Source organism: Aegilops tauschii, chromosome 3 (assembly GCF_002575655.3).
Source record: "Aegilops tauschii subsp. strangulata cultivar AL8/78 chromosome 3, Aet v6.0, whole genome shotgun sequence".
NCBI classification, from domain to species: domain Eukaryota; kingdom Viridiplantae; phylum Streptophyta; class Magnoliopsida; order Poales; family Poaceae; genus Aegilops; species Aegilops tauschii.
This window is the reverse complement of record NC_053037.3, coordinates 7,212,356-7,232,214: the sequence shown is the minus strand read 5'-3', so window position 1 is coordinate 7,232,214 and position 19,859 is coordinate 7,212,356. Positions and strand designations below refer to the sequence as shown.

General features: G+C 46.8%; 3 protein-coding genes across 8 annotated transcripts in view; 1 reads left to right on the top strand and 2 right to left on the bottom strand.

Moving 5' to 3' along the window:
• Positions 1-3,739, top strand: part of LOC109760976 (peroxisomal membrane protein PEX14) — a 59,049-nt gene extending 55,310 nt beyond the window's left edge. For 2 of the 3 annotated variants that reach the window (XM_073509790.1, XM_020319760.4), the window contains 7 exons: positions 228-415; positions 499-682; positions 780-929; positions 1,128-1,159; positions 1,253-1,298; positions 2,826-2,893; positions 2,980-3,739. In XM_073509790.1, the coding sequence (XP_073365891.1) occupies positions 228-415; positions 499-682; positions 780-929; positions 1,128-1,159; positions 1,253-1,298; positions 2,826-2,893; positions 2,980-3,465 (1,154 nt within the window). In that variant the 3' untranslated portion in view covers positions 3,466-3,739. The remainder of the gene's footprint in view (positions 1-227; positions 416-498; positions 683-779; positions 930-1,127; positions 1,160-1,252; positions 1,299-2,825; positions 2,894-2,979) is intronic. The other variant, XM_040403195.3, reaches the window with a different exon arrangement.
• Positions 3,740-5,176: 1,437 nt separating this feature from the next.
• LOC109760977 (nuclear transcription factor Y subunit B-3) lies at positions 5,177-6,783 on the bottom strand. 2 transcript variants are annotated; one of them, XM_020319761.4, is made up of 3 exons: positions 6,494-6,783; positions 6,108-6,319; positions 5,177-5,945 (listed from the first exon to the last, which is right to left on the bottom strand). In XM_020319761.4, the coding sequence occupies exon 3, from the start codon at positions 5,923-5,925 to the stop codon at positions 5,326-5,328; it is 600 nt and encodes a 199-aa protein (XP_020175350.1). In that variant the 5' UTR covers positions 5,926-5,945; positions 6,108-6,319; positions 6,494-6,783; the 3' UTR covers positions 5,177-5,325. The 2 variants fall into 2 exon arrangements, with proteins under 2 accessions (XP_020175350.1, XP_040259131.1); XM_040403197.3 differs by lacking the exons at positions 6,108-6,319; positions 6,494-6,783 and adding an exon at positions 6,030-6,048.
• On the bottom strand, positions 6,364-11,095 carry LOC109760975 (DEK domain-containing chromatin-associated protein 2). 3 transcript variants are annotated; one of them, XM_020319758.4, is made up of 10 exons: positions 10,854-11,095; positions 10,252-10,311; positions 9,427-9,486; positions 9,207-9,314; positions 9,039-9,134; positions 8,795-8,857; positions 8,272-8,608; positions 7,495-7,607; positions 7,371-7,401; positions 6,364-7,293 (listed from the first exon to the last, which is right to left on the bottom strand). In XM_020319758.4, exons 2-10 carry the CDS (start codon positions 10,309-10,311, stop codon positions 6,623-6,625), a joined length of 1,539 nt encoding a protein of 512 aa, XP_020175347.1. In that variant the 5' UTR covers positions 10,854-11,095; the 3' UTR covers positions 6,364-6,622. The 3 variants fall into 3 exon arrangements, with proteins under 3 accessions (XP_020175347.1, XP_020175348.1, XP_040259127.1); XM_020319759.4 differs by having other exon boundaries at positions 10,156-10,311; positions 10,854-11,084; XM_040403193.3 differs by having other exon boundaries at positions 9,614-10,311; positions 10,854-11,066.
• Positions 11,096-19,859: the final 8,764 nt, after the last annotated feature.

The window sequence follows — 19,859 nt, the reverse complement described above, 5'->3', positions numbered from 1 at the left end:
AAGATATTTTTTTATTGCTGAAAATAGTCCTTATGCTATTCCGGTCCCTCACATGGAAATCCGGAATAAGCCTACAGTCGCTCTTGCTGGCAGCTAGCCTATTCAAAATAGAAGAATGTCTTCCTTGCATGACATTTAATATCTACGCTTCAAAGTTCTGTCCTGAAATCTGTACCATTTTTGTTAACTTATATGCTAAAAGGCTGCCTTGCTTTCTTTGCTTCCAGCAAGCAATCCAAATCAATCTGCCGGGGTGCAGCCTTACGCATCAGTTCAGTCGCCACAAGCACCAACTGGCTCTGTCGCCACTGGTCATATCGTCCCACAAACGCAGACACAGTTTAGCTGGTACCATACGCTCCTTGGTGCTGGTATTTTCCTTGGAGTTGGGACTAGTTCAGTTCTCATCATCAAGGTATATTGTGTTTTCTGCATACGGTCATGATTTTAGCGGAAGAATTGAGGGATTAACTTTGTTTGCGTGTGTATTTTGCACAGAAATTGTTCCTGCCTAGGCTAAAATCTTGGACCCGTAGAGTCGTTTCTGAAGGAGATGAAAATGCGGACAACGAACTGAAATCCAAGCTTTATGATGAAATTAAAGAGGCTATGGAAGCTTCCTCATCAGCCTTTTCTGCTATTGCTAAAACAAACCAAGAATTACTGGCTTCAAAGGAAGAAGGTTCAGAACATTTCTTAACAATTTAGCATAATTCTTGCTCTAGGATAACCATTATTGTTCGAGTTTGATTACACTAGTGGTTTTCTCTTGTTAACAGATAAGAAGATACTTGTAAAGTTAACAGAAGCATTGGATTCTCAGGCAGAGGTGTTGAAATCCTTGAGCGAGACCTTACATCATACAAGGGAGAATCGGTTTTCGCAGTACAATATGTTGGAAGAGCATGCTCAACCTGGACCATGGAATGGTTAGAAATCAATATTTACGCATTATATGGGCACATTATTCTGTTAATTTTGAATTGACTATTCTCACCCATATCCTTGCTTCTGTGAACCTTGTGCATATAAAATACTAGATTGGCAGGTCGTAGGGTTTCTAACGAGTTCTTTTAACATCTATTTGTATTGTGTCTCACCACATTGTTATTGTATTGTACCAACAGGGCCAACTACTAATTCATGGAGAGCTTCCCAGGTATGATTTGTAGACTTGTAGTTATTCCTCCTGTTCGTCAGTACTTACATAGGTTTGCAGTCCTTGTGTCTTACCCAGCGTTTCTGTTTGTAGCAAACCAATATGTACACAACGACGCCAAATGGTGATTTTGACTCAGGTAAGAACTAAGGAACTAACATGAGCTGGCACCACCATATCTCCGCTATTTTTTTTAAATAATACATTTTTTTATTAATTTTCATAAATATTACGCTGGATAAAAAAATTTCAAAAATAATACACCGTCGGCCCGCTGCAGGCCGACTGGGCCTAGTCGGCCCACAGCAGGCCGATTGGATTCCAGTCGGCCTACAGCTGGCCGACTGGCCCCTGTCGGCCCACTGTGGGCTGATTGCGTCCTGTCGGCCCACTGTGGGCTGATTGCGTCCTGTCGGCCCACTATGGGCCGACTGAAGCTAATTGGCTCGCTATGGCTAATTGTTTTTGCAAAAAAAGTAGGCATAAAAAATATATGTTTAAAAAAATGTTAATCATGTAATTAAAAAATGTTAAACGTGTATAAAAAAATGTTCCTGATGTATACAAAAAATGTACAATATATATGCAAAAAAGTTGACATAAAAAATATGTTTTAAAAAGTGTTAAGCATGTATTTAAAAATTGTTAAATGTGTGTATAAAAAATGTTCCTTATTTATACAAAAAATATAAAATGTGTATGAAAAAAAGTTGACACCAAAATAATGTGTTTGAAAAGTTGACATTTTTTCAAATACATGATTAAAAATTGTTAAATGTGTGTATAAAAAATGTTTCTTATGTATTCAAAAAATATAGAATGTGTATGAAACAAAGTTGACACCAAAAAAATATGTTTGAAAAAAATGTTCCAGTTCCATACAAAAAGAGCAACCAATCATGCTTAGGTCCGTGATGCTCCCATACCGGATCCGGAGCTGGAACATTTTTTTATACACGTTTAACCTTTCATTCCAATACATGAAACATTTTTGTGTACTCATTGAACATTTTTTCAAATACATGATTAACATTTTTTTCAAACATAATTTTTTGGTGTCAACTTTTTTTCATACACATTCTATATTTTTTGTATAGATAAGGAACATTTTTTCAAATACATGATTAACATTTTTTTTCAAACATATTTTTTTGGTGTCAACTTTTTTTCATACACATTCTATATTTTTTGTATAGATAAGGAACATTTTTTATACACACATTTAACAATTTTTAAATACATGATTAACACTTTGTAAAACATATTTTTAGTCAACTTTTTTTCTTATATATTGTACATTTTTTGTATACATCAGGAACATTTTTTATACACGTTTAACATTTTTTAATTACATAATTAACATTTTTTTAAACATATATTTTTTATGCCTACTTTTTTTGCAAAAACAATTAGCCCACAGCGAGCCAATTAGCTCCAGTTGGCCCACAGGACCGAATCAGCCCATAGTGGGCCGACAGGGGCCAGTCGGCCTGCTGTGGGCCGACTAGGCCCAGTCGGTCTGCAGCGGGCCGACGGTGTATTATTTTTGAAAAAAATTTACCCAGCGTAATATTTATGAAAATTAATAAAAAATGTATTATTTAAAAAAAATTAGCTCCATATCTCCTACCTTACACTTGTTCACTCCTGTGTTATGTTTGGACAGGGAGGCAATCGTTCATGCCATTATCTGCAGAACCTACATCAGCATCATTTCCAAGATCTTATGTTGATGTAAGCTACTGCATCATCCTTTAAGATAGCAAAAACAGGACAGTGGTTCTAGAATTTCGCTTAAATTAGATGCTCTGTACTTGCAGCAGCGGGTGCCGAGGGCTGGGTACGGGTTCCAGCCGCAGATGGGCTATGACAGATCGAACCCTGGCACTCGGGAGGGCTACTACGGTTCTCCTCCGTACTACCCCGGGGGCAGCAATGCCGTTGATGCTCCAGCACCGGCGCCAGCTCCGCTAGCAGTACCAGCACCAGCACCAGCACCAGCACCGACACCAGTTGCACAGGAAAGCCCGTTCCAGCGCCACTGGGTTCCCCCACAGCCACCGGGCGTCGCCATGCCGGAGGCGGCGGCCGCCATTCGGCAGCCAAGGTCCCTTCCAAGACAAGAGCCACAGCCAGCGGCAAGCTCAGCCGATGCTTCAAGACCGGCAGACTCTGCCATGAATGAGCAGATGGACGGTGTATCATCCGCTGTCACCAGTGACGAGTCGCCTAGTAGCAGCGCTGCCGTGGGCACCATGGCCGGCGCGGCCAACGGTGAGAATGGAGAAGGGCCTGGAGCCGCCTGATTTTGACGAGAGCAATGCATACGATTTTCCGTGTTGTTGTGTGCGGTTCACATATCTAATTATCTATGCACTGTTAATTAGGTATTGGAAACTGTATATGGTGGTTGTAATTAGCATCGCGTGTATAAGAAAAAATGGATTAGATACCTGTGTGATTCACTTGACGGTACCATGTAATACGGAATTACTTATATTTTCTACCTGTATCTAAAATTCCAAATATGGAGCAGGTCATATTAACCAGCAGTTTGGATAGCTATGATTAGTGATAAAATGAGCATATCCCTGTATGTTTCAGTTTTATTTGTTTGCTGGTAACTTCAGCTTTTCCGCGGTAGCTCAGGTTTTTATGGTGAATATGGCTAGTAACTTTCCGAGTGAACTGGTAGGTATGTACAATTTATGTTGATATGCATATTGTAACTCATGGGCATTGGCCACATGAAAACAGATACAACGCTCCAATTTTCGCTTGTGTTTACAAGATCCCCGCTTATATATACTGCTCCAACTCCACCCGACTAGATATCGCGTTACATCGTTTCACTTTGTTTTAACTTGTCTGGTAGCATGCACCTTCCCCTAAAATACAAACCGGGTGCGTAGTTACGCACCTGGCTTAGCATATAATGTAGGGGAAATCGCAGAAACAAAGGAAAATGATTTGCGAGTGGGGAGCGGAAGAGTTGAGAAAACATGTGGGAACAGGAGGCTTCAGGAACATGGGTCGAGCAATTGTTCTATATGTTGGATCAAGTTAAGCTAGAAGTTGCGGCCCCATCTCAGAGAGAGACATCTGTTGGACTTTTGTGGTTCCGAGATGAGGCAGAGTAGCAGAAATGAAATGCAGATATTTCAATTTTATAAATTTGTTGGTAACTCGCGTCTGTTGAAACCACATGGTCAAAGTAGGAACTGCTTAGCGTAGCCAACCTTTTCTTGCTATCTTGAGCTTTCAAGGCGAAGCGGCTGGTGCATACAACTTGTGTTGATTAACGGCATATCTATTGTAACTTGTGAGCATTGACCACATGAAAACAAATCCATGATCCACCGACTTTCACTTGCGTTTACCACTTATACATACCTCTGGAGCTTCACTAGAGTAGACATCCGGTTAAATCATTTCCTTTTTAGCTTAACATAGTAGTACATGATGAAGGAAAATGCTGGGAAGTTTATGCGTGCTTAGGTCCTTATAAGTAATTAAAAAGGCAAACAATTAGGTACACATTGATGGTTGCAGCAAAATACCGAGAAATCGAACTTGTGGGGTGACAAATCAAAATGCTTGAACGTAGATAAGATGAAATTACTCAAAACACTGGCTGCCTTGTAAATATTTCTGTATGCGGACTTGACTGTCTTTATTTTTCACGTTCTTTCAGGTACTCCCTCCGTTTGGAATTACTTGTCGCAGAAATGGATGTATCTAGACGTATTTTAGTTCTAAATACATCCATTCCCGAGACAAGTAATTCCGAACGAAGGGAGTAGTGCTCAGGGTTGGTGGTGGTAGGATTGCCCAAAATGCCAATGCATCCCATTGGCCAATAAGAAGCCAAAAAAGCTGTAACCGCGGAGTGTCAAAACCCTCGTGGGCTCACGCCATACCTCATCACACCACCACCCAAGCCACCCTTAGCCCTCTCTACTCCGCTATAACATCTCCGTAGCATTAGCTTAGAGCATCAAATATGTGACGATGAGATGAACAAATCAATATGAGGATTAGAACAATCATTCCTCCTTGTACTGAATGGATTTCCTTAAGCTACAAGTCATGTACGGCTTCATCCAAGAGAGGAACATATGTTGAAATCACTCACTTTGGTCAGCTCAAAAAGAAAAGAAAAGATGTCACCCCTCTTTCCGTCCGAACCCCGACGATGACGACGACCCGCCGCCGCCACCGCCGCCTCCGTGATAGGGAAAGCCCGCTCTCCCTCCCATTGCAATCTGATGTTGGTGCTGCTGCTGCTGCTGTGGCGGCGGCGGCGAGCCGTACACGGGCTGCCCCATCATCATCATGCCTCCCGGGGCGTCGGCGTAACCGGTGGCATTGTTGTTGTTTCTTGGCATGTCGGGCGTGGTTGATGTCGATGTGGCGGCGGCCCTCTCGCCCTCGATCTCGCGGAACTTGTGGAGGTAGTGCTTGAGCGGGTCGACGTAGTCCTCGAAGCCGAGGGTGGTCATGGCCCAGAGCAGGTCGTCGCCGTTGATGGTCTTGCGCTTCTCGCGCTGGCACTTGTCGGAGGCCTCGCCGGTGATGAAGGAGATGAACTCGGAGACGCACTCCTGCACCGTCTCCTTGGCGTCCTTGCTGATCTTGGCGTTGGCCGGGAGCGCCTTCTTCATGATGCGGCTGACGTTGGCGATGGGCAGGAAGCGGTCCTGCTCCCGCGGCGACGACAGCTCCCCGCCCGCGTTGCCCGAGTCCTCGTTGTCCGAGTCCGGCATGGCTCTCCTCCTCGATCTGTCTGCCTCAAATCAACAAGCAAGTGGTGACATCAAACCACTCTAGCCTGATCAAGCATGAACTACTTAACTAGAAGGAAGGACACTTGTACGAAAAGTTGAAAAATGTTTGGAGCAACAAGAAGAGGAGAGGAGAGGAGATGGTGGAGGGTTGGCAGGGGGACCTGGGAGAGGGTGGTGGGGAATGGCTTGGCTGGGTCCGGTCCGTTGGATTGCGCGGATAAGAAGGGATGGAGCTGTGAACGTGGAGCCAAGCCAGCCGTTGCTCACTCGATAAGTATGTGCCACCTGTCACATTGGACAACCGTCGATTACTGCCATGTCAGACCAATCCAGGCCGTCCATCCGCCCGCCCGTCCATTGGAGCAAAGCAGTTCTGGACAAAAAAAAAAAAGAGCAGCTAATCATAAGTCAAGCAAGGAAAAGGAAAGACTCTTCAAGCTAAACAAGGAAGGTCGATACAACAAGCCTTATAGTACGTACGTACCTACCTACCTACCTACAGTACATGTCAAGCACAATTTACACAACATTCTGTCCATTTCCTAACCTTGTTGGGGTACAGTCCGCAAGGAAATCTAATCCTCCATAAACTATCCTACTAGTTGGGACTAAGTGGGGCTGAAACATCCATCAGCTGGACCTTCATCTCACCACCTCCTTTGGATCTTAGGCTTGATCAGTTGGGGTTAAGGCTAATCTCATTGCCACTGGCTTCCTTAGATTTGACATCTTCTACTTCTGCTTCTGCTTCTGGACAGGTTTCAGATTCTTCAGCTTCACAGTCACCAGCATTTTCAGCCCTGCCTTCTTCAGATCTGCCGTCTTTTTCTCCAGATTTGACATCTTCAGAACCTCCTATGGTGTTACCGTTGCAATTATTATTCACAGTTTCAGCTTTACCATCTCTCAATATTTCCGTGCCACCATCGCCATTTGCATTCTGCACAATCTTTTCAGCCTCGCAATCCTCGCTAAATTCTTTCTTCCTTGTGTCAACTTCTGCCTTCCCATCTTGTAAATTTTCAGCGGCCTTCTCACCAGCCTTCACACAAATCCCACTTTTACCACCTTCTTCACTACCATTGCTGTTGCCAGTCTTTTCAGCATCCTTAGATTTACCATCTGGACCACCTTCAACTTCATATTCCTTGTCTATCTCTGATTCAACTCTTCCATCCCTTGCGCTGCTGTCCTTGGCAGCTTGTTCAGCTCTTACTTTTGCTTCCATTGCTTCCTCCTCTTCCACTTCCTTCCTCTCAGCCTCCTTGGCTAGCCTAAACAGCTCCTCCTCTATCAAGGCCCTTACCAGTGGCTTTCTCTCAAACAAATCCTTGCCAAAGTATTTGTCTGAAGATATGGAAACCCATCAGATCTTTTTGCAGATATCAACTAATTTAAAAGGGAGGGAGGAAGCAAAGACATACCAACTGCTTTTACAACCTCTCCAAAAGTCATCTAAAATTGGTGAAAACAAAAGAAACATATCAAGATTTAACGGTGAATGGAAGAAATGTTAAAGATCAATGATGTACAATGTATGTATCTCACCGTGGCAAAATTTGCAGCACCCAATATACAGAAGACAGCTTGTCTCAGCTCATCCTTACTTGGTTTCGGTGCCTGCTTCCATGGTTTCGCATCTCCTCTAGACATAATTTTACCTTTCATACCAATGAAACAAGGTTTTCAAACATATTACAAAGGAGAGACTGGAGATCGCACGCGTTATCTGTAAAGTATTTCACTTGCATAGTAACATGAAAACTAGAATTTGGTTAACCCCCCAGCTCAAGATAGATTTTGGAAACGGATAGCATAAAGAAAAAGATAGTGCTGTATGTTGTATGAACCTATAACAATGAAAATTTATGCACTGCTTATAAAAAACATGAGCAGAAACTTGTTGTATCTCACATATTAACCAAGTAGAAGTACACATCGTCTAAGCAAATGCTGGTGAAGCTCCACAATCAAGTTAGAAAGAACTAATCCCACCTCTTGTTTTTTTCTTTTTGCAGGTAAGCACTCCAGCAATGATCTATAAAAGGACATTAGTGCATAATTTGGAACTTGTCCTGGTTACTTTGTTCTAGTTAAATTAATATTGAGTAACAGAACAGTAGTACACTGCACCACCCAAATGCAACATCTACATCCCAAAACAGCTTTTTCGGCCAAAATAGATGACAGTTCTAGCAAATAAAACTAACAGTGCATTCCTGAATGCTTAAAAGAATTTTGTTTGTATCTTTTCTCAACATGCATATGTGCAAACAACATGAGCCGCACTCAACCACATGTGCACAAGTGGAAAGTAAGGCATACCACCAGATTTCTCCTTGGAATCTGTGTTTTGGATTGCCTTTTTCTTGGTAACAGAAATGTTTTTCTTCATTGAAGCTGCCATATCCGTGGTATCGTTCTCAACATTGCTAAATAACTTTGCAGATGGTGTTGTGATTAGCGTTTGTTCATCTGTAGGAATCAGTACTCCTGGGAGCGGAACTACAGCTAATTTCCCCAACGCGGAGTCATTTACCAGCTCATCTCTGCTATCCCTCAAGCAGAACTCGGAATGGTTTGTTCTATCTTCTACAGCTTTTCTCCCATCTGCTTCCTCTTGACTACAAAATTCCAGTAGAGTTCCATCTGGTTTCCTTTTCTGCAGTAGTTCGGAAAAATGGGAAAAATAAATATGTGGAGACAGCTTATGAAAATGGTGAAAGAACTTGCAATGCAGCACACATGGGACCATGAGTTCAGGTAGTATTAGATAAATAAGTAACTTTAGTGGCACTAAACAAAACCAAACATAAATGCAAAGAAGTAAGATACATATATGTCATACCTTGGAAGGTTCCCCACCAGATAGATTCGCTCCATTCTTGTTGCGCTTTCTTTTCTTAAGTTTCTGCAAATCAATAAAACACCAAGTCATAAAAAAGAATCAGTGTGCCAATGACAATACCAGTCAAACTGGCTTAACCTAACATGTAGAGGTATACATAGGCTAACAGTTATGACAGACAACCGAAAACCTCTGTTATTAGCAGAAGAGTAAGTGTTGTAACAAACTGATATGTCCAAATCACCTGGCCGCTAAGAAGTTGAGCCTTATCAGGATCTGTGTAAATAATACCAGAACAGTGTTCCATCAAGAACTCCATCAGTATTGTCACTAATTCATCCTGCAAAACAGAAAAGCAAAGGGTTTTCATGTGAAACTGAGCGCAGCAGATAAAAGAAAATTCTGGACCAACCTTCTTAGTGCTTGTTGAACCAGGGACATCAAATGAACGGCACAGTTCAACTAGCATAACCTTGTTACATGTTTTGAGCTTCTCCAGTAGCTCTGTCCGTGATTTTCCCTAACATGGGTGATACAAAACCATGATAGTATCAAAGAAGCTGCTATTAAAGTACAGAGCGGCAAAGGCATGCTGAATTTCAGTCACGGTGTAACTAAAGGATGACACATACCTCCTCTTCATGACAAGCAATCCCAGCAAGTTGCAGAATTTGTTCTCTGAAGACACTTACCTGATAATAAAGATCACCGAACTCACGTTAATTATGAAGGTTGAAGATAAATTCAAATGCCACCAATCTAGTAGTAGCGTCCATACAAGAAGCACAGTTTAATCCTCCTCCCGGGAGTTGAATGTACCTTTAATTTCTTATTAATCCCTTTGCCACATGCAATAGTTTTGATAGCATTATATGTAAACCCTATGATATCTCAAGTGCGATTCCAACTGAGGGAAACCGCAAGTACTGACATCCGAGTGAGTGAGTGAGTGAGTGACACCTAAAAGCAGTGCTGCTGAATAGCTGGTGAAATATGTCGCGCCTGCAGATAGCAGCAGCCCTGCATCTGCAGCGGACTGAAGAAATGCAAGTTCAGTAACTGAACTTAACTGAACTTGCAACACCCTGCGTGGTGACTTGGGCCATGGGCCTTGTAAGCGAGTCGTGTATGGGCTAGGGTCGAGTCGTGTGAGCCCAGGCGGGCGGCTACTTATGTATCTTCTCTTCTAGCACTACCATCTTCTTGCCATCATCCCAAAGTGCCCCACTTAATAAACCCTTCAAATAGACAATCCTTGTCCACCTATTCCGCCACTTGCGAATATGATTGTGCACTTGGGTAATACACCCGTCATAACCAACGAAAGAAGATATACGCTTTGCAACTTTCAAGTTTTCAACCTCATTGAACCCTTTGTCAGTCTTGGCACCTCTTGCCGCCACCTCTGAAAGGCCTTTCAACATCAACGCAGACATAGGCGGAGTCCAATTCATCACCTTGGGGGCCTTCCTGGGAAGAGCACCAACATTTGGAGTCTCCTGCGCCTCATCATCCATCTACAACATAAACATTCCAGAAGTTAATAACACACTTCACCACATAAAAAATGCATATTTCAGCACACAAAAAACATATTTCAGCACACAAAAAGCACATTTCAGCACATAGAAAGCATGTTTCAGCTCATACAAATGAAATTTTTTCAGCATGAGAAGCAATGAACAAACTTGAATATGAGCATAGTAGCTACAACAATGAAAAGTTTATACATCTACTGTTTTTAATCGTTTTGACCACCTAGACATGATAATCACAAGGGAACAGAGAAGCAAATTTTGGTCTGAACCATCTATATACGGCTCTCAGTAGAGAAGATAGATACAGTAGTTGACAAAACAATATTCACATAAGTGTAGGCTCTCTGTAAACAACAAGGGCTCTCTGTAGAAACAAATTGGCAGGCCTCATCCCTTGTCAAACAAAAATCAAGGGCTTGTCCCTGGTCACGCACGCAGCAGGGGCAGGGGCTCGCCGGGCCGAGGCAGGAAGGAGGGAGGTAGGGGAAGGAAGGGGGGAGAGGAGGAGGCGGAGCAGCTACCTCTCCCGGCCGGCGGCGACGGTGTGCCGGGCCTGGCGGCGGCGAGGTTGGAGTGGGGCAGCCGCGGTTTGAAGACCAGGGCGTGGTAGACGGGGTCAGCAGGGGCGGCGGGGATGCGGATCAGGCCGCAGTCGCCATGGAGTTCGCGGGAGAGAGGTGGCGGCGGCTAGGTCAGGGAGAGGAGAGGTGGCCGTTGGATCCAGAGCGGTGGATGGCTTTACCCAAGCGTTGACTGTTGAGTGTTGAGCGGTGTTTGGGTCTGGCCCCTCTGGTCTCCCCCATTATGAAATTTCCAGACCACTTTTTATTGATTTTTTTCTCGGATTTCTTTGTGATGTTTTCCTCAAATACAAAAAAAAAATAGTTTTGGCCGATATGTCTCTAACGTGTCTAGATTTTTTTTATGTCCATGCTATTAGAAAAAACAGGTATTTTAACCTTTCAAAATATGAAAACAAATACGATGGAAATTTTTTCACCGGAGAGCAACTAGGGGGCCTGGGCCCTACACCCGAGAGCCCCAGTGGCCATACGCACCCTACTTACAGGGCGCCTAGCCAGGTGCCTGGGCAATTCAAGAAGGTTCCAATGCCCCTTTAGTTGCAAATTTGTCCCTGAAGGTTTTAAACCTTTCTAAACTTTTCAAATTTTCAAAGTTATGGATCTCGGGGAAATTACAAAGTGGTGATGGTATTTCATCACTGTCGTGCATTTCTGGATGGAGGTGAATCCAAATTTGCCGGTGCAATCCATCTTGCATTTGAAGTAGTTGTCGAACTCCCGGATGGAATTCACAATCCTGAGGAAAAGCTTTCTGCTCATCCGATAACGGCGCCGAAATGTTCTGTCGCCATGAAGTGGAGTATCGGCGAAGTAGTCGGAGTAGAGCATGCAGTAGCCTTCGAGACGATGCCGGTTCTTTGCTTTCACCCGCCCCGGCGCCGAGCCACCTCGCCGCGGCTTTTCATTGCTCGCCAGCAGCTGGGCGAGGGCGGCGAGCACCATGAGATGCTCTTCTTCCTGGACGTCGGCCTCGGCTTCCTCCTCCAGCAGCGCGGCGAGCACGTCCTCGTCATCCGAGTCCATCGCCGAGGCAGGCAAATCGGCAAACACCTTGCGCGCGGTGGGCGTGCACCCGCCGCTAAACTGCCCCTCCGCGGCCGGAAACGGCGGCCGGAAACGCCCAGCTGGTGTCGGAGGGGCTGCCGCGGCGAACCTTTGCTATTTTTCCGGCGGGGAATGGCTATCTACCGGTGAAGGGCGGCGGGGCGGCGCCGGGATATACCTAGTGGCGGTCGAGAGCGCGGGGGGTGGGGGGCGAGTCGGGGAAGAAAATCTTGACTTTTCACCTGACGGCGTGGGCCAGCCGTGCTTTTCCCTTGCGCCGGAGCCCCCAAGCGCCCCCAGCGCGCCGGGTTCGGCCTGCGGCCGCCGGGCGGAAAAAGGGCCGAACCGGCGCTTTTCGTCGTCCTGGGGGCGCGACTGGGCCATTTTTTTGGCGCCGGCGCCGAAAAAGTCGCCTGGGGGGCCTGTTGGGGGTGCGGCTGGAGATGCTCTTAGTTGCAAATTTGTCCCTGAAGGTTTTAAACCTTTCTAAACTTTTCAAATTTTCAAAGTTATGGATCTCGGGGAAATTACAAAGTGGTGACGAGATTCAGATTTTAGCGTCTAAAAACAGCCCCCTCGAAAGACCGGTCCCATCCGAGGGGAGTCTCTCGTCTTCCATAGCCATGGCCGCTAAAACCAGAGGGAAAACCCTTCCGTTTAAAGTGAAGAATCATTCTGATGGATCCATTGAACACTAGAAGGCCCACCTGTTTGCTAAAGGTTTCAAAAAACGCCACGGACTTGATTATGTGGATACTTTCAGTCCGGTTGTCAAGCCCACCACCATTCGCCTCTTGTTGTCCTTGGCGGTTACTCGTGGTTGGTCTCTCCGATAATTGGATGTCCAGAATGCCTTTCTTCATTGTGTGTTAGAGGAGGAAGTTTACATGAGGCAACCACCAGGTTTTGTCGCTTGGACAAAGAACTATATGGTCTGAAACAGGCTACTCATGCTTGGCATGCTCGTCTTGTGACTCCTCTACATGTTCATGGTTTTTTTCCCTCTATGGCAGATACATCAATATTTGTCTTTCAGCGACCAGATGTCACCATATATCTTCTGGTTTATGTTGATGACACCATTCTTGTAAGTTCCTCGGTCTGTTGTCGATCATCTTCTGTCAACACTTGTTATGATTTTGCTATTAAGGACCTTGGCAAGCTTCATTATTTTCTGGGTTTAGAGGTGGCTAACACTTCTGATGGACTCTATTTCACTCAGAAGAAGTATTCTTTGGATCTTCTGCGTCGTGCTGGTATGCTGAAATGCAACCCCTCCTCTACAACCATGTCTGCTACTGGCAAGCTTGCTGCTTATGATGGTGATCCGTTATCTCCTTATAATGCTACTGAGTACCGTAGTCTTGTTGGTGCCTACAGTATCTTACTATCGCCAGACCGGATATTTCCTTCGTTGTCAATCATGTTTGCCAGTACCTCCATGCACCTCGGAATTCACACCGGTTTGCTGTCACGCACATTCTTCGTTATGTACGCCTGAGCGCCTCTTATGGATTACATTACGGCCTGCTTCATCTGGTGTTTTTTTTGCATCTTCGGATGCGGCCTGGGTAGGCAATCCCGATGATTGGCAATCCAAGGGGGGGTTATGCGGTCTTCTTTGGACCTAATTTGATCGCCTGGAGTGCTTGAAGCAAGCGACGGTATCTTGCAGCAGTGTAGATGTTGAATACAAGGCTATAGCTAATGTGAGTCCAGAACTTATTTGGGTACAGTCTTTTGGTTCGTGAGTTACGAGTACCTCAACGACACCCATCAGTTCCTTGGTGTGATAACACTGGTGCTACATACCTTTCTTCCAATCCGGTATTTCATGCACGAACAGAACACATCGAAGTTGACTACTATTTTGTCAGAGAACGTGTCACATAAGCTACTTCAGATCGAGTTAATCTCCTCTAAAGATCAACTTGCAGATATCTTTACCAAGCCATTGCTGTTACTTTTGTTTGAGCATTGTCGGTGCAATCTCAACTTGAGAAATCGTGGTTGAGATTGAGGGAGGGTATTAGACTTGTAGCTTATGTAACATGTCATGTATTTGTACAATGTAAATCTCCATATATATAAACCAACGCACCCTTTGGTGTGTGCGTTTGACCTAATATTATTGATACAATGAGCATGTCTGTATGTGTCTTGTTTTCCATGTGGATTATAAACAACGGCATTGCTGAAAACATGTTGAAATAGCGAATACTCGACGAGGCAGTTTGTTGGTTTGCCGGTAACTTAGCATGTTCAAACCATGAAGTGAAGTAGAAACTGCTTAGCATAGCCAACTTTTTTCGCGGTAGCTCGAGCTTTTATGGCGAGTAGGTTTCAAAGGGGGAACTGGTAGATTGTTCAATTTATGTTGATTGATGACATACATATTGAATGCACGGTCCAAATTTCACTTTTGTTTATAATAATTCCCCTCTATATATACTGCTCTGACCTCACCAGAGTAGATATCACCTTACATTGTTTCACATTGTTTTAACTTGTAAGCTAGCACCTTTCCCCCCAAAAAATTGTTGGGTAGCTCATAGCTTAACATATAATGCAGGGGCAACCACGTTAACAATGGAAACTGCGAACAGGAGGCTTCAGGAATGTAGGTAGAGGGGCATCAGTGTGGTCGGGAGCTCAGCTGGTTAGTCCGGTGCACTGTTGTTGAACCGGGATGAGCAAGTCATCGGCACTCTGTGTGGCGGCTCCGGCGCCTTTCGGTCGTACTTTACTGTTCCGCGGCACATGCAGGCGTTGCTTGTCACTGTGCGCCAGCGGGCCACTGCCATCATTGGAGGTGGCCGCTATGATTCTCGACCGGGTTTTCTCTGCCCCAAGGCGTGCTCACACTGCTGCACAGCGTGGTAGGTTTACCTCGTTGCCTTTGGTTTGATCAAGCTGCATCTGTAGTAGTGTACAAGATCGATTTCTGGTTGATTTTGTGTTGTGTTAGACTTGTAGACTTGTACGTATTGTAATCTCTGTACAATGTATCTGTATCCGATGAGGTACCCCCTCGTTATATATGTTATCGTGGCCGACCCTCTCAGGTGTCGAAGCCCATAACCCCAAAACACTTTGTTTATCATGGTATCAGATGCGATATAGCGATCCTGCCCTAGCCATGTCGTCTTCCGCTGCTTCCTCCGAGGCCGCCGCCGCCGCCCTCTCCGGCGCAGTCACCCTCGCTGCACTCACCGGCGCGGCGACTATGTCCGCCGCCACCACTTTGCTCGCCGATCCCTACTCGGCCCCTGCGTCGCTCACCGATCCGATCGGGACGGGCGCGTCCATCTTCGCCCCGCCATTCCTGTCCAACCTTCTCCAAGGAGGAAGATCGACAGGAGCCTTGTTTTCCGGGGCGACGTCCTCGGCTCCTCCCGGCTCACCGGCTCTACGCCCCAACTACGGCGCGCTGGCACCCTACGCGCCGCCGCCGTCGTATGCGTACGACCCCGCCGCCTACGGTGCTTTCTACGGCGCCCCTACGCTGGTCATGGCGCCGGCTATGGTGCACCTCCTGGTGCCGGCTATGGTGCTCCGTATGGCCCTGGCTACGCGGGGTTCCCGCGGCCTGCGACTCACGGTGCGTCACCACAGGCCCCTCTGGTTGCGCCGCAATCCTCGCCTGCGGTGGATGTCGCCTCCTCCGGTGCGGTTCCTGTGCCGCCCTATGACTTCGCCCTCGACGTCATCACGACTCCGCCGTTCTACTTCAGCAATCTTCTACTGGTGAAACTGAAGATGGACAATTATCTGTTCTGGTGCGCACAGATTCTTCCCCTCCTTCGTAGCCACTACTTGGAGGGTTTTGTGGATGGTACTCTGCCATGTCCCCCGCCGGATCATCATATGTACCGGCCATGGATTGCTCAAGATCAAGCGATTCTCTCGGCGATTCAGTCCTCTCTCACCGAGGGCGTCGCCGGCTTGGTTTTATTTGCTACTACGTCTCATGAGGTATGGGATGCGCTGGAGTCCAGTTTCTCCGCACAATCCTCGTCTCAGCACATGGCTCTTCGTACACAGCTTAATGAGACCCGCAAGGATCATCACTCTGTCACCGTTTTCTTCAACAAGATCAAGCGCCTCGCCGATCAGCTTGCCTCCATCGGCGAGCCACTTCGTGACACAGAGTTTACCACATATGTTCTCCAAGGTCTCGATGCCGAGTATGACTCTCTTGTGGAGGTGATCCAGGAACACAAGGTTCCCATCAAGCCGCAGGAACTCTTTCAGCGCCTCCTCTCAACGGAGCAACGCCTTGCCAGTCGTCATCCGGATGAGGCCCCCTCGGTCAACGCTGCTGTCCGTGGTGGGAAGGGGCGTCCCGGTGCCCGTCCTGCTGCTCCTACGGCTGCTTCGACCCCTCCTACGGGAGGCAAGGGTGGCGCTCCTCCTGCTACACCTTCTCAGTCGCGTCCCACCATCGTCATCGAGAACGGGCGCCCATGTGCCTGTTGTGCCGCTTGTGGAGCTGCTGCCCCTTGTCAGCTGTGTGGAATTCCTCGCCACGTTGCGTCTCGCTGTCATCGTCGTTTTCAGCCTGATTTTCTGGGTCTTGGCAACAACGGCAAGGGCAATGAGCGTCAAGTCAACATGACGCAGCATCAAGGAAAGACTCAGTCTTATAATGTTGATCCCACCTGGTACATGGACACTGGCGCCACAGAGCATGTGACAAATGAATTGGACAAGCTTGCTATCCGGGAGGCCTACCATGGTCCTGACAAGGTTCACACAGCCAATGGGGCAGGTATGCACATCTCTCATATTGGTCAGGCATCTTTCCTCACACATACATCTCGGCAGTTGCGTCTTAAGAATGTTCTTCGAGTTCCCACTGTTTCCCGTAACTTGCTCTCCGTACCTAAACTTACTTATGACAATAATGTGTTTTGTGAGTTTCACCCGTTTCATCTTTTCATCAAGGACCGGGCTACACGGGACGTTCTTCTTAGAGGGCGCCTTCGTCATGGACTATACGCTCTTGATGTGCCGCGATCTGTCTCTCCAGCCATCCCTCAAGTCTTCAGTGTTGTTCGAGTGTCTCCCTCGCAATGGCACTCTCGTCTTGGCCATCCGGCTACACCCATTGTTCGCCATATTCTTCACCGTCATGAGTTACCGTCAGTGTCTAGTAATAAAGATGTCTCAGTTTGTGATGCTTGTCAGCAGGGAAAGAGTCATCAGTTACCTTTTTCTGTTTCTAGTCATGTAGTCAAAACTTCTCTTGAGCTTGTGTTTTCAGATGTTTGGGGTCCTGCTCAGATGTCTGTTAGTGGTCATGAGTACTATGTCAGTTTTATTGATGCTTATAGTCGCTTTACCTGGATTTATCTTCTTAAACATAAGTCTGATGTGTTCGATCTTTTTCTTAAATTCCAAGCACATGTTGAGCGTCTCCTACAACACAAAATTATTCATGTACAATCGGATTGGGGGGGGGGGGTGAGTACCGCAATCTAAATACCTTCTTCGAGAAACTTGGGATTTCGCATCGTGTGTCTTGTCCTCATACACATCAGCAGAATGGTTCAGCTGAACGTAAGCATCGTCATCTTGTTGAGACCGGTTTAACCCTACTAGCCCATGCCTCTCTTCCTTTTCGTTTTTGGAGTGATGCTTTCACTACTGCCTGTTTTCTCATAAACAGACTTCCGTCGCGACTCCTTGGCATGAAAACTCCACTTGAACTCTTGCTTCATGAGACTCCTGACTATACTTTTCTCAAAGTCTTCGGTTGTGCGTGTTGGCCGCATCTCCGTCCTTACAATAATCGCAAGCTTGAGTTTCGTTCTAAAAAATGTGTCTTCCTTGGGTACAGTCCGTTGCACAAAGGTTATAAATGCCTTCACGTTCCAACAAATCGTGTGTATATTTCGCGTGATGTTGTCTTTGATGAGCATGTTTTTCCTTTTTCTAATCTTCCAACTCCTGTCACCACACCTAATGAACCCGTGCATTCATCTCCTTTATTGCCTGATCAATTTGTAGATGCTGCACACTCGCCTCTTTTGTTGTCTAACCATGGTGCAGGAACTGGTAGAGGTGCTCGGCTTGTTCTCCTGGAGGATTCCTCCGCTGCTCCGACGGCTTCTTCGACGGATCACGTCGATCCTGCCGCTGCGGCCTCCTGCATGGGGCATGCAGGGTCTCCTGCACCTGCGCCCGCCATGCGCTTGGATCCGGCTCCGGTAGCAGCGGGTTCGCGCTCGACGGATCACGTTGATCCTGCGCCCTCTTCCCCCTGCATGGGCCATGCAGGGTCGGGTGTGCTCACGCCCGCTACGCACTCGGCCCCGGCTCGGCTGGAGCTGGACCTCCCCGCGTCGCCTGGCTTGGCCTCACCCGTGACCGGGCCGGTCTCGCCTGCATCGCCCGGTCCGGCGACGCCCGCGCCTACGGACTCGCCTCCTGGCAGCCCGTCATCGTCGCGGTCACCATCACCCGTCATGTCTTCTTCTCAGGAGATGCGGGCCTCTCCATCGACGGTTCCTGTGACTTCGATCGCGCCAACCGCCCCGGTTGCTCAGCGTCCACACACTCGCAGCAAGAGTGGTATTTTTCGACCGCTCCAACGCACCGATGGCACGGTTGCCTAGCTCGCGGCCTGTATAGCTCATTCTGAAACTGATCCTTCTGCTGAACCCCGTCATTATCAAGCAGCTCTGGGTATTCCTCACTGGCGCTCTGCAATGGAACAAGAGTATCAGGCATTGCTCAAAAATGGTACGTGGCGTCTTGTTCCTCCGCACAGTGGTGTCAATATTATTGATTCTAAGTGGGTATTCAAAGTTAAACGACATGCTGATGACTCTATTGAACGGTATAAGGCTCGGCTTGTTGCTCGTGGGTTCAAACAACGTCAAGGTCTTGATTATGATACCTTCAGTCCAGTGATCAAGCCTACGACTATTCGTCTGCTCTTGTCTCTTGCGGTTACTCGTGGATGGTCTCTTCGACAGCTCGATGTTCAGAATGCTTTTCTGCATGGTGTTCTTGATGAAGAGGTCTATATGCGTCAGCCGCCTGGTTTTGTTGATCCTGCTCGTCCGCAGCATTTGTGTCGCTTGGTAAAGGCTCTTTATGGTCTTAAACAGGCGCCACGTGCTTGGCATGCGCGTCTAGCTTCTGCTCTCCGTGCTCATGGATTTGTTCCCTCGACAGCTGATACGTCCTTGTTCATGCTACAGCGCCCTACGGTCACTATGTACCTGTTGGTGTATGTCGATGACATCATATTGATCAGCTCGTCGGCTCTTGCTGCGGATCGTCTTGTTTCTGCTTTGAGTAGTGATTTTGCCATTACAGATCTTGGCCGACTTCATTATTTCCTTGGCTTGGAGGTCTCTCATTCTGATGCCGGTCTGACTCTCACTCAGCAGAAGTACTCTCTGGATTTGCTTCGTCGTACTGGTATGCTTCAGTGTAAGCCTGCTACCACTCCCATGACAGCTTCTGATAGACTCTCTGCACTTGATGGTACCCTTCTTCCTTCAGATGAGGCTACCACGTATCGCAGTATTGTTGGTGGCTTACAGTATTTGACGATTACTCGTCCTGATATATCTTATGCGGTGAACAGCGTGTGCCAGTTTCTTCATGCTCCTCGGGATACTCACTGGACTGCTGTGAAGCGCATTCTGCGCTATGTTCGCTTGACTGCTGCTCTGGGCCTGCATCTTCGGTCTGCTCCTTCCGGTGGCCTCTCGGCGTTTTCTGATGCAGATTGGGCTGGTAGCCCAGATGACAGGCGATCCACGGGGGGATATGCAGTGTTCTATGGTCCTAATTTGATCGCCTGGAGTGCTCGTAAACAAGCTACAGTGTCTCGTAGTAGTACTGAAGCTGAATACAAAGCAGTAGCCAATGCCACCGCTG